Source organism: Triticum aestivum, chromosome 2A (genome assembly GCF_018294505.1).
Source record: "Triticum aestivum cultivar Chinese Spring chromosome 2A, IWGSC CS RefSeq v2.1, whole genome shotgun sequence".
NCBI classification, from domain to species: Eukaryota; Viridiplantae; Streptophyta; class Magnoliopsida; order Poales; family Poaceae; genus Triticum; species Triticum aestivum.
The window spans coordinates 709305632-709319647 of record NC_057797.1 but is presented as its reverse complement, the minus strand read 5'-3'; the positions used below and the strand labels follow the sequence as shown (position 1 = coordinate 709319647).

Below are 14016 nucleotides of genomic sequence, written 5' to 3'. Positions count from 1 at the left end.
CATTATTCTACCGCATATACTCGTTAGACATAAGAAGATCTAAGAAACAGTCCATGACACGCCCATGAAGTTCATGCATCTCAAATGAATTTCAGACAAACTACAACTTGTTGCATAGTTCAACAAATTATTTCATAGATCATCAAATCCACAACATAAATTGTTCATGAAGCTCAAGGACAAAGTTTAGCACATAAATGAAACAAACATAGAGATGCAAACTATGCTTGTTGTCGCCCATGCCATGCCCACCACTCCTCTGTCACATCCTTTTGGAGTTCTTCATGTGTATCGGAATCTAGAATCTTATTGTAGACCTCAAGAAGGCGATGAATACGGTCTTGCACCCGACATGACCGAACCAAAATCCCCATGAGGTCATAGTGCTATAGTCTAAATCTTGACCATGCTCATTTTCTAGGATCATATTGTGTAAGATCACGCAAGCTGTCAAGATGTACCATAGGATATCTTTATTCCAAAACCTAGTCTGTCCTCGCACAATAGCAAAATGGGCATGCAAAATCTCAAAATCACTCTCCACATCTTTTCTAGCAACTGTTTGAGCATTGTGAAAGTAAAGTTCTTTCTTACCTTGGAGTTTTGGAACTGGCTTGACGAAAGTACTCCACTTTGGATAAATCTCATCCGCAAGATAATACCCAAAGTTGTACGTGCACCAATTTGCTTGAAAGGTCGCCCATGTGTGTTCCGTGTTAGCTAACTTGGTGAAGAGAGGAGATCGATGCAACACATTGATATCATTGCAAGATCCAGACATCCCAAAGTAGGCATTGTCAGATCCATGTCTCCTGATCCACCACTGACTCAAGAATGATGGTTGCGTCCTTTGTACTGTCCATATCATGTTCAGGGGCAATTCTTTCACTTCCAGTGCATGCAGCCAATGGAGCCAAGCATGCCTGGAAACCCACGGGCCTTGTTCGTCTCCAAAAGTCTCGTCGTGTCTTGAGCATTGGGTGCTCTCAAATACTGAGGACCAAACACTTCACAACCACCTTCACAAATTGTTTGATGGAGAAAATTGAAGTGCTCTCTCCCATTGCCAAGTTGCCATCAATGGAATCTACCGGAATACCATAAGCCATCATGCACAATGCAACAGTGACCTCCTCGGTGCTATGTCCAAGAGCTTCGGCACAGTTCCTCCTTTGAATGAAGGACTGGTCATGTTCCTTCACATAATTGCGTGCATGAAGAAACAAGCCTATGGATGTCCTAAACCGGTGTCAAGAATACCTTTCTGGATAGTGAGGTCTTGAGGCAAAGTAGTCGCCCCACAATCGGTCGCCCGCCTCTTTCCTTTCTTTCCATAGAAACTCACGGCCAAAAATCGAATCTCCGTGCTTCGGTTTCTTGTTCTTGTGCATCATCACAATCATAGCAATATCTTCCTCCTCGGTCAAATCAAATTCCTCAACCGACGAGGAATCATCGTAATAGTTGGAGTCGCACGAACTCATCTACAATACGAAACTACCTACCAAGCTATAGTTCTACAAATGCATAAAACCCGAAATTATTTTTCTTCCCTTGGTAGTTATTTCGTCGAACACCTTGTGTGCAAGGAGGAGATATCCGGCTGGAGAGTCGTCAGTGGCTTGCGGCTATCGGGAGGGGGTGGGCAACAGCCACCGGAAGTGCTCCTCAACATGGGGAAGCCGGCTATCCATCCAAGAGCTCCGAGACTGTCATGGTCAGCCAAATGTCGTCGACCTCCGCTCGGCCGCGACGGTGGTGCACCCAGCTGTGCAGCTCTGACGGCCACTAGAACACCGAGTGGGGACATGACAGAACAACCATGGACACAACGGTGGCCAATCAACAGTGAATAGACGACCAATTTGATGCGGCGGTCACGACACGGGCAGAGACCAAATCGGGGCGAACGGCAGAGCGGCGACAACCCGCGGGCGAACGGAGGAGGGGCGACGAGGTAGAGAAGTAGTGGCAGAGCAGCAACGATGTTGGTATATGGTGGTAGGTCTGCAGTGGCGATGGCAGCAGGCGCGCAGATCCAGTGATTTTTTTCCTGGGCGCGGGAGTGAAACGGGGGTCTGATACGTCTCCAACGTATCGATAATTTTTGATTGTTACATGCTATTATATTATCTATCTTGTATGTTTTATATGCATTTATATGCTATTTTATATGATTTTTGGGACTAACTTATTAACCTAGAGCCCTGTGTCAGTTTCTGTTTTTTCCTTATTTTTGAGTTTCGCGGAAAAAAAATATCAAACGGAGTCCAAATAAGCTGAAAATTTACGGTGATTTTTTATGGACCAGAAGAAGCCCCCGAAGCAAAAGAGCTGGGCCAGAAGAGCCACGAGGCATCCACAAGGGTGGAGGGCGCCCCCCTAGGGCGCACCCCTACCTTGTCGTCGTCTCATGGACCCCCCCTGACTTGTTCCCGACGCCAAAAATTTCTATAAATATAGAAACCCCTAGAAATAAACCTAGATCGGGGGTTTCGCCGCCGCAAGCCTCTGTAGACATGAAAAACCAATTGGGAGCCCGTTCCGGCACCTTGCTGGAGGGGGAAACCATCACCGATGGCCATTTTCATCATCCCTACGGTCTCCATGACGAGGAGGGAGTAGTTCACCTTCGGGCCTGAGGGCATGTACCAGTAGCTATGTGTTTGATCTCTCTCTCTCTCTCTCTCTCTCTCTCTCTCTCGTATTCTTGATTTGGCACGATCTTGATGTACCGCGAGCTTTGCTACTATAGTTGAATCATATGGTGTTTCTCCCCCTCTACCTTCTTATGATGAATTGAGTTTTACCTTTGAGCTTTCACTATTGTCGGATTGATTAGGATTTGAGAACAGTTGATGTATGTCTTGTGTGGAATACCCGTGGTGACAATGGGGTATTCTATTGATTCACTTGATGTATGTTTTGGCATTCAACTCGCGGATTCCCGAGGTGACATTGGGATAATCTATGCATAGGGGTTGATGCACATTTTCGTCCTTGTTTTTCCGGTAGAAATCTTGGGGCACTCTTTGAGGTTCTTTATGTTGGATTGAATATTAAGAATCTGAAGTTGTTTGATGCATATCGGATAATTGACCCACGGATACTTGTGGTGACATTAGGGTTGATTGATGTGTGTCATATGGTGTTATTTTACTACGAACTCTAGGGTTGTTTGTGACACTTATATGAATAGCCCAACGGATTGATCGGAAAGAATAACTTTGAGATGGTTTCGTACCCTACAAGCAATTTCATCTTATATTCTCCGCGATAGGAACTTTGGAGTGACTTTTGTCGCACATTGAGGGATTGCCATATGATCTAATTATGTTATCATTGTTGAGAGAATTTGCACTAGTGAAAGTATGAACTCTAGGCCTTGTTTTCAAGCATTGCAATACCTTTTTCGCTCACTTTTGTTACTAGTTACCTTGCTGTTTTTATATTTCCAGATTACAAAAACCTATATCTACCATTCATATTACACTTGTATCACCATCTCTTCGCCGAACTAGTGCACCTATACAATTTACCATTTGTATTGGGTGTGTTGGGGACACAAGAGACTCTTTGTTATTTGGTTGCAGGGTTGTTTGAGAGAGACCATCTTCATCCCGCGCCTTCCACGGATTGATAAACCTTAGGTCATCCACTTGAGGGAAATTTGCTACTGTCCTACAAAACTCTGCGCTTGGAGGCCCAACACGAGTCTACAAGAAAAAGTTTGTGTAGTAGACATCACAGCCTTTATAGTAGCCGCCCGACTACCGCATATTTGTTGCACGCTGGGCCCGACATCACAGCCTTTGTAGTCTCCAATTTTTTCTTTTTTTGCATTTTTTTTGCTATTGGGCAGCTGTTAAATCCGCCCATGCTTTTAGAGATGCTCTTATAGGACGGGAGGGAGTAGATCTTAAAGGGAGAGGGGCAGGGGCGGGCCCAGGATTCTTTGAGTGTGTATTTAAATTTTTTTGATGGTTTACAATTTTTTGCAGCCTCTTGTTTTCGGCAAGTATAAATGATTGTAGCACCATGTTATACAAATTGTATAATATAAAGAGTTAAATACATCGGAGGTGCCTAAATTTGTCCTGTGCGGTCAGTTTGGTGTCTAAAGTTGTAAAATGCATGAAACTGATGCTTAAACTTGTTCAATCGTGTAGATACGGTGCCTTCATCCGTATTCCAACGTATGTGCTGTCCGCATGGAGTGCTAGTACGGCAGTGGCCCATGTGCCCGCTCGTGAGGAATTATTTTACAGAAACCAAACTCGAATTTTATTTAATCACGCAGGAAAGTCTTGAAGTATAGGGTATGCTAGATAAAAATAAAATGAAAAAAATACAGAGGAGTTTCGAACGAGGCACCTCCTGGTCAACTACCGGCACGATCTAGCCATGCAGCTGAACTTTGCTTTCCATAAGAATGTTAGCAATAAAGCTATTGTAGACTGATTGACGCGTTTATCCATCATTTATTTTTTATTTATTACCACTGTTTATTTTTTATTTTTTCCAAGTTCATGTTTAGTTTTATGACACACAATTTTTCCCATATAAAAATACAATAATTACCAATATTAAATTACTTCGTAATTTCAAATCTGTTTTCTTCTTTTTGTGTGTACTTTGAAGAGGTAAAATGAACTTTTTCAGAATTTTATGTTGATCTAAATAGTTGAACCCATATTAAATACTATTGCGTAAATTCATATATCTTCATTCTGCACCAGAAGCACACACAATTATTGTGTATCTTCACTCTATTTCTAGAATACCCAATTATTAAAAATTTGACAACTTTGTATTTTGTAAACTATTCAACATGTATTAAAAATTATTTTCTAATAATATTAAATTATACAATGTATCCAAACATGTCAACCATGTTTGTAGAAATATAAGGATATTCAAAACAATTTTAATAAGCGTTAAACATTTTCTAAAAACATGTTGAGCCTTTTGTAAAATACACATTGTCATTTTTAATGCATGGCAAATATTTTTCAAAAACACTTATAATTTGTTAATACATGTGAAAACTTTTCCCAAAACATGTTGAACATTTTTCAAATGCACTAAAACTTTCTTCTAAGTTTATGGCAGTTTGTACTTTTTTCGAACATTTATTTTTTAAAATAGTAAAAAAATTATAACCACAAACTTGAAAAAGTAAAAATAAAATTTGTGTAGACCTATACGAGCGCCATATGGAAACAAAATCGCTTGAAGAGGTACATAGCGACCACAACGGATTTTTGGAGCACGGTGGCCACTGAGCACTTTTTTTGAAAGGGTAAAAACCGTCACTTAAAAGTTACCATTTATTTATTTATTTGACAAAAACATATGCATGTGCTATAAGTGATTGTCAAATTTCGTCTGAAATGATGTTATATTATACTCTGCAATAAAGACAAAAATCCGGCAAAAAAAGAGCTGATTTTTGCATGTATTTGTCTTTTTCTTATCTCTCACATACAAGCACAGATTTTGATGAAAGTTCACACGATGTATTACACTTCTATATGTGCACATATAAAAAATTCAGAATTTTTTGCGCTGTAAAAATCCGTTTCTTTGAAGTTCAAAAACGGGCACAATATGCCCGTATTGCAAAGTTACAAAAAAGGCGAGACCACAGAGGCAAGCGCCTCCTTTATATTTTTATAGAAGAATTACCTTTTGCATAACAACGCAATATGTACAGTTCGACTTCATGATTGCCTATTCAGCAGAGTTTGGCGTGGACTCACACGTTTTCTTTAGTTTATGTCTGTCATATGCTTATACTGACATAGGTTTTCCCTACGTGATTAAATTAAGAGTGAATTCCACTTTTTACCCCATATTTATACATTTGTGACACTAATTACCCCTTCGAGTGAAAATTCGTCTAGAATACCCCTTTTGAAATCTTTGGACCCTTGTTTTTTGATGCGTGTCCATCAGGTAAGGTGTGAGGTGACGCCCTGTATCCAAAAACATGTGGACGGCCACAAGGAGTGGAACAGATAGACAAGAGAAGCTTGGACAAGATCGCCAATGATGCCCTCCGATCCTTACAGTTTTTTTTACAAATCAATGATGCAACATGCCGATCCTATCGATCATAAACAGACAAAATGTAAAATTGGGGTAAAACCGTGTTAAAAGTCTCCAAAATCTGACATTTCGATAAAAGTTCCGCTAAATAGGGTAATATGTGTCACAAATGTACAACTACAAGGTAAAAAATGGAATTCACTCTTAAATTAAATATGAGAGGTTTCCTACAAAAACAATCTCAAGCGCAGGCCACCCAGCACGTTCCCCGCTCTCTGCCACTGACATGTGGGGTTGTCATGTCGCGTGAGCAGAGCATACGCCCAGATACAGAAGGTGGCACCGTATTTGCACAGCTGGACTAGTTTAAGCATCAATTTCGTGTATTTTGCAACTTTAGGCACTAAACTAACCGTGCAGAACAAGTTGAGGCACCCCTAATGTATTTACCTCTTAATATAATACCAATACCACTCAAAAACCACCTGAGGCGGTGATTTACCTTGTTTTAAAAATGTGACGAGGGTGAAAATTAATAGCAAATTCGACTTTAGGGAATTATTTGTCCACCTACATACATTTGGCGGTGAAAAATACTTTCCCCCCTTTTTTCTCACTGTAAGGTAGCTGAATTAAAATTAGCATGCAGATCTGTTATAAAAAAAGAGCATGTACTCCCTCCGTTCCTAAATACTTGTCTTTCTAGGCATTTCAACAAGTGACTACATACATAGCAAAATGGGTGAATCTACATTCTAAAATATGTCTACATACATCCGTAAGTAGTAGTCATTTGAAATGTCTAAAAAAACAAATATTTAGGAACGGAGGGAGTAGATGGAGGCACATCGGGGCACCACTGCCTTCTAGTGACGATGTAATATTGCTGTGGAGTCAGAATACTCCCAACACATGCGAATGATCCAATACACAAACAGGTAGGAGGGGCTATGACTTCCGAAATATCATAACTTCAGCTACAGCAAAGCAGAAAACTAACGGGTAGGACCTCAGACTTTGCAATACCTTGATTTGCCGTACAGCAAAGTTGGAAACTAACTGCTTGTTAGTAACGCTAGCCAAACCCACCTCACTCGGATTCACAACTATAATCATCACTGTCATCTTCCTCATCACTGTCGTCATCAAAGTCGGTATAGATCCGGTCATCTACTCCCAAATGTCCCACACAATCTAATGCCGTGGACGAGGTCCTGATGATAGTGCAGTTGGTGTAGAACTGCGAAACGCCTGGACAGGGTTCATCTTCGTAGGGATCTATTCCACACACCATCTTCTGAAACTCTGAGTCACGCCCTTTGAATGGGAATTCCTCCATAGCCGGGTGCACAATTTTAGTACCTTCATAATCACAGTACAGACAGCGGATTTCTTCTGAAGCACACAAACAAGATAGCAAGATTAGAACCCATCAAAGACTTTAGCATAACCTATCGGCAGTAAAAACAAGTAATTGCAAAATGAAATTTCTGAGGAGTAACTCAGTTTCCCAACTATCTATGCATGCATAGATAGTGTTTATTTTTGTGGAACTCAGACACTTCTGCATAACTTTATGCCCTAAACATTTCCTATTAATCACTAACTGCGAGAAATTGGCTGATCATGCAAACATCAAGGTGGGATTACCCCTGCTGATATCTGACTAAGAACAAGTCTGCAATGCATAGAAGTACTCAGTGATAGTGCAGTAGCTGACATAGGGCTCCCTGCTATATGGGGTTCAAAGATGGGGTTTTCAGCAAACTATCTTACCACTCCAACACAAGACGAGGCACCAAAAGGATTATCATGCCACATCATAAATTGCTATCCTGTACTGGCTTAAATGGCTGATGACCGACTTGAATGAACTTTAAGAACCTAAATGTGCAATTTCCTAACAACAGGCAACCATCATCCATTTTTTCTTAGAATGATTTACACAGCAATATATTGCAATTGAATCTACTTCAAATGAAGTATGCAACTCAAAACCTGAACTGATAAGCAACACAAAGAAACATTCTAGTTATGTATCCATGGAATCATCGATAAGCATTGATGTTCGTAATCTTGAGTACTTAAATACTCATGCACAACGTCTGTTGGATCATCAGGTTAGTTGAGACAAAATGATGGAGTTAAGTCTGCTACTTTAGTCTATCTATACCAGCAGTTTTCGACAAGTATTACTCACAAGTTTTGATGCTCACTGACAACGTGTACCAAGATGGGGCCAGAATGTGTGTTTACAAAAAACTGGTATGATCTATTATGATTATCTACCAGATAAATCGAATTCATAGCAGGATATGCATCTAAGCAAAAGTTTAACTTGGTTCAGCCTACTTATTGAGCTCTTAGATGACTTCTTCAGATTCAGTAGTTCATTATTGCAAGGAGGAGACCTAGTAGACCTTTTTTTCCCTGTCTCAGAAGCTTGCTGGATAGCAACTTCGAGCAAAAGTAATCATCAGTTTGTGAACATCCGAGCTTTAGAATGTAGATCAGATGTGGATGACCAGGACTAATATAGTGGTGCTTACACTGCCAGTGGTAGCTTGGGAGGGAACACTATTGATGTACTGGTTTCAAATTTGGAATACATTTACACTTCCAAAAAATTTGAGTCGTCTTTAAACTCTTTTCTTTGTCTCATTTCGAACAAATTGACTTTTATTCCTTATTCTGATCCAACTCTGTTGTTTAGACAATTGAAAATTGTGTTTACTAAAAGAAGACCATTAGGACTTAAAAAGAGAACCTAGAGGTGACCACAATACCAGAGAGCAGCGCGGGTTCATACGAATGTTCCAATTTACTTAAAAACATTTATATCTTGGCACTAGCAGTAGAGCATTAGGACTTCAAAAAGAGACCCTTAGAGGTGGTTTTATAGATGTCCAAATGTTACCATGTTAGTTTAGTCTACTTGCTGTATGAAGAAATATAAGATACCTTGTCGTGGCTGTGGAAAGCTCACAGGACAACACAAAACCTTCCCACCTCCATCCTCTGCCTCATCGTTGCTAAGTTCAGCAAAGAAGAGTTCTGGATTTCCATCTCTTCGACTTGCCAAAAAATTAACATGAGTATGCTGGTATATGTAAACGGGTTTGTGACCATCTATACAGTACTCAGGGCCAGACACATTATGGTTGACGCCACAAATAACATGAAGATACAAGGGTTCCTGCAGGTGGGCAGAGGCAAGGAGCAAATCAATGACTGCAACATGTCAGGATGATAATTAGAAGTAAACACACAAATCTCAAGATGAACTAACTCTGTATGAGGCAAGCGCTGCTTTGACTTTCTTTGAGATTCTTGTATACTCGTGCATCCATTGGTCAATTTTATATTGAACACGACGGCAGAGCTTGGGCATGTCAACAGATTGACGCCGCAGCAAACTGCCAGGGGCGGGGAGTCCTTGAAACATCTTTCTGGTAATGTGGTCAACATCAGCAGAGTCGAGTGGAGCATTAATCCTCGGACTTGAGAACGGATACTTGCATGAGGAAATAAACTCTGCTTGAGCGACAGGGTCAGGGTGCCAAGCAGCCGCACCGGCAATCCTGAAGCTATTACAAATTTTGTTTTGATCACCGAAGTCAACCAAAGGGTTCGAAAAGTTCATATCGCCCAGAGTGCAATCAGAAATAAGCAAGAAGCGCATGGCTTCATAGAGTTTCTTGCCGGAAGCTCAGAGGAAAGAAACAAGGCCATAGAAGGAGCGAGCCTCGATGCGTAACAGACTATTGGTACTGATCATGTCAAGCTTGAGTTTTTTGGTCGGTGGGGAGACCGAGTTATACCAGATTGTGTTGATAATGATGTTGGCGACAGGATCGAAGGGGCCATAGCAGTGGCCAGCCTTGAGCATGCTGTGGTGGTAGCAAGACCGGAGCTCACTCACCGGAAGCAGGGCAAGTGCCTTCAGGTAGAAGGCGTGGATGCGCTGGAGGAGCGCAAACTTCATGGACTGGTAAGGTCGATACGGCACGACGGAGGATGGCAACTGAGGGAGCTCGAATGCACGCTTCCAAGCAAAATCAAGGGGTTGCATTGACATGCGAGGACGCTTGCGAGCATGGTGCCGTGGGTCGAATACAGAGGTGAAAATTATTGATGTCATTCTGGATCGCGTGCACAGCTTCTTCTAGAGGGCGAATCGGCGACAGCCAGGTGCGGACGAGGTGGTAGGGATCCATGTGCTTGGAGGCCCGCGCCGCGCACATTAGGGCAGTGCGGACAACGGACCTGCTGGTATCAGAGTTGATATTGAAGAAAGAGAGGCACCGGTCATGCACGATGAGGCGCATCGCGTAGACGAGGTCGGCGTCGGCGAGGAGCAGGTAGCGCACGGCCTCCCAGTCCGCGAGGTAGCGGAAGAAGGAGACGAGGAAGGCGACAAGGCCGTCCAGGGAGCGCTCGGCAATGTCCCGGTGCTGAACAGCCTTGATTTCGTCAGCGCAGAGGTCGGAGGCGGTGAGGGTGTTGTAGATGATGTTGGTGGTCGGGTCGAGAAGGCCAAAGGAGAGGCCGGCGCCGACGAAGATCTCCTCTTTGAATGCCGTGGCCATGGCGAGTCGCTTCTGGACATGATCATACGAGTCCATGATCTTGTTGAGAAGCTCCGATCTCTCCCGACGTTGAACCTCGAGCCGCGGATCCCAGCTTGAGGGCTTACAGATGCGCTCGACGGCGGCCGCGGTTGATTTGGGAGAGGCATCTGGGAGGGGATGAAGAAACCCTAGAATGAATCCCCTTACTTTCCCCGTTCTATCCCCACAATACTCTCTTTTATCGCCTCCTTTTTGTTTTTCTTGGTAAGAGTCCCGATGCCTCCTCCTCCTCCTCCATAGCAGCTATGCACCTTTTATCGGTGAGGCCCAACGGCCCATATTTACCTGAAATAACCGGCCCATATTTATTACCCCCTCCGTTCGGAATTACTTGTCTCCTAGATACATCCATATCCGAGACAAGTAATTCCGAACGGAGGGAGTACCTGATAATCGTTGCGGCGGACATGAAAGCCCAAGCTCGCTTACACCAATGCAGTAAATGGGCCAGGCCCAACCACGTAATTCTGCAGCAAACGCTTTGGTCCATATGTGAAGAAGAGCAGCCCCAACGGGACACGCACGGTCCGGGGCGGATGGCAAGCCCCGGCTATCGGCAGCGCCAAGATTTATGTTGATGGTGGAGTCAACCGAGGAGAAAACAAAGATGATGTTAGTGCAGTCTGTCGAGACTCGAGCGGCACGTTCCTTGGAGTATCGTCAGTGGTGTTTGAGGGGCTTACTCAGCCGGCAATCCTGGAAGCTATTGCCTGTAATGAGGCTCTCTCCCTGGCTCTGGACTTGAACCAGTCCAAGTTACAGATTGCAAGTAGTACGGAACATTCAGGAGGAGAATCCATGCAACTATGGAGTGATTGTCAAAGAGATCGTAGTGAAGAAGGAGCTACTCCAGGAAGCATCTATTAGTCATGAGTCTCGAGCTTGTAATTTAGAAGCACACAATCCTATTAGGGCTTCTACCCATCTTTGAGAGTGGGCGCCATGTTTGGCTCACCTCCCCCAACCAATAGCTTGTATTCACATAAGCATTGCCTAAATAAAGCTATTTGGTGTTAAAAAAACGCTTTATGCCCTTCCCTCCAGGCGCCCCTATTTCTTGCTTTCTGTGAGAGGGAGGGGACTGCTCCCTGAGGAGATGGCGGATTGGGCCGGCCCAAGCGCGAGAGAGGCCACAACCTCATTTTCCTCTTTTATTTTAGGTTATCTGATTTAGTTTTTTTGCTTTATTTTTGTCATTTTGTTTATACTTTCAAATATTTTAAATATATATACTGTCAAAAAAGTCTACAAAAACATTTGAAACATGTTGAACAAGTATTTGGAAAAATGTTGATGATCTATAGAAAAATCTTAATTAAGCATTCAAAATAAGAAAAATGTAGAACAAGTATTTGAAAATGTTGAACAAGTATTTGAAAAAATATTGATCATGTATAAAAAATGTTAATTTACGCATTCAAATTAAAAAATGTAGAACAAATTTTTAAAAATGTTGAACAAGTACTTGAAAAAATGTTGAATAAGTATTAAAAATGTTGAAAACATATTGGAAAACTGTTCAATAAGTATTACAAAATGTTGAACAAGTATATGGAAAGGATGGAACAAAAATTTTGAAAATGTTGAATAAGTATAAAAATGTGGAACAAAAAATTTGAAAATGTTGAATAAGTATTTTAAAATGCTGAACAACTTGTTGAAAAATGTTGAAAAGGTATTTTAAAAAATGTTGATCATGTATAGAAAAGTGTTAATCAAGCATTCTAAATAAAAATGTAGAACAAGTATTTGAAAAATGTTTAACAAGTATTTGATTTTTTTGAATAAGTATTAAAAAATGTTGAAAACTTATTGGAAAAATGTTGAATAAGTACTACAAAATGTTGAACAAGTATATGGAAAATGTGGAACAAAAAGTTTGAAAATGTTGAATAAGTATGAAAATGTGGAACAAAAAAATTTGAAAATGTTGAAAGAGTATTTGAGAAAGTGTTGAATAAGTATTAGAAAATGTTAAATGAGTATTTTAAAAATGTCAAACAAGTATTTGAAACATGTTGTATAAGTATTAAAATGTTGAACAAGCATTTGAATATGTTGAATAAGTGTTCGGACAATGTTGAACGTGTATACAAAAAATGTTGATCATTTATTAAAAAAATGTTTTTGGCATGTACGAAAATTTAGCGTGAAAATGAAAACAAACAAAAGAAAAACAAAAAATGGAGAAGAAAAGAAACAAACAAAAATGGAGAAATAACCTGGAGAAAACTGAATAAAAATGAAGCAAAAAAAGAAAAGAGAAAAAACCAGAAAAACTGACAATCCGGGAAAAACTAGTGGAAATCTCGCTTGTGTTAACTCAAGTAGCTGGCGCGTCGAACTTTATCACAAATTCGTAGCTAGTTCGTTGGCTAGCACAACCGACTACCGTTGTGGAGACCAGGAATCGAGTCCCTTGCGCGCTTCCCTTTTTTTCGTCGCTTTTTATAATTTTAGCGTTCCCAAGTGGGCCGGCCCAGTTTCGTACGCGTCGCGATTTTCCTTCAGCGAAAGCGAGAAATAGCTCTCGCGCTCCCCTCCGGCATGCCGGACCGGTCCATGAGCGGACCGGGAAGCCCCTCCAGTATTTTCATTAGAGTTAAAAAATACATTTTGTCTCAAAAAAGTTAAAAAATACATTGGAGGTCCTAAATATTTTGACGCAGCGTCACTTTATTCCTATATATTTTGAAATGCATATTTAGGTCTTAATCATATAATAAGTGGTTCACCCGAGGCTCTTTTTTTCACTAGCGCTCGTTGACCTGCTTGCGTGGCGCGTTGACCCAAGCCATGTCTTTTCAGGGGCCGCGGAGGCTGCTATATTTTACAAAAAAAAACTTATAAACATTGTTCTTCACAATCCTCACTACCTGGCTCTCATTCTTCCCCAAATCCCTTCTCTATCTCTCTCTCTCTCTCTCTCTCATGCCTTATCCCTATCCATGGTCGGAACTTCAAGCCCCTAGGCGGGGAAGCAGCTGAAGAAGAGGAGCATGGTAGCGTCGTCATCAGTGCCGCCGCCGACAGCGCAAGCTCCAACTTCGTCGGGTATGTTGTTGCCGTTGCTGGTGTGTCCTTGCTGTCGTGTCCCTAGCATCATTAAGCTTCAGTAAAAATCTACTATTAACCCTTGACGGGTGTTCTACAAGTGCCCCAACCATTGTGTAAGAACCAAGAGTTTGAGAGTTTTAAAGCCTTTTGTTTTGATTCTATCCCATTTCTATATTTCTGAATTGTTTTCGTTCAGGTTGGACTGAATCCATGTTAGTCATTCCCACATTCCACAAACAGATCATCGTCATCTTTCTGTAATTCATTGTCAGAGTCA

The 14016-nt window shown here is 41.5% G+C and overlaps 1 protein-coding gene across 2 annotated transcripts; it reads right to left on the bottom strand.

Moving 5' to 3' along the window:
• Positions 1-6902: 6902 nt before the first annotated feature.
• LOC123190417 (uncharacterized) lies at positions 6903-10834 on the bottom strand. Of its 2 annotated transcripts, none has more exons than XM_044603049.1 (3): positions 9341-10834; positions 9013-9247; positions 6903-7446 (listed from the first exon to the last, which is right to left on the bottom strand). In XM_044603049.1, the coding sequence occupies exon 1, from the start codon at positions 10674-10676 to the stop codon at positions 10110-10112; it is 567 nt and encodes a 188-aa protein (XP_044458984.1). In that variant the 5' UTR covers positions 10677-10834; the 3' UTR covers positions 6903-7446; positions 9013-9247; positions 9341-10109. The 2 variants fall into 2 exon arrangements, with proteins under 2 accessions (XP_044458984.1, XP_044458983.1); XM_044603048.1 differs by having other exon boundaries at positions 9341-10809.
• Positions 10835-14016: the final 3182 nt, after the last annotated feature.

Bases quoted from the DNA above. Each gene is read 5' to 3' on its own strand.
- LOC123190417 (XM_044603048.1), bottom strand. From the start codon at position 9,733: ATGCGCTTCTTGCTTATTTCTGATTGCACTCTGGGCGATATGAACTTT. The intron at 9,248-9,340 runs GTTAGTTCATCT...GCCCACCTGCAG, and splicing joins CAGCGCTTGCCTCATACAGA to GAACCCTTGTATCTTCATGT. The intron at 7,447-9,012 runs GTATCTTATATT...TGTGTGCTTCAG, and splicing joins CTTTCCACAGCCACGACAAG to AAGAAATCCGCTGTCTGTAC.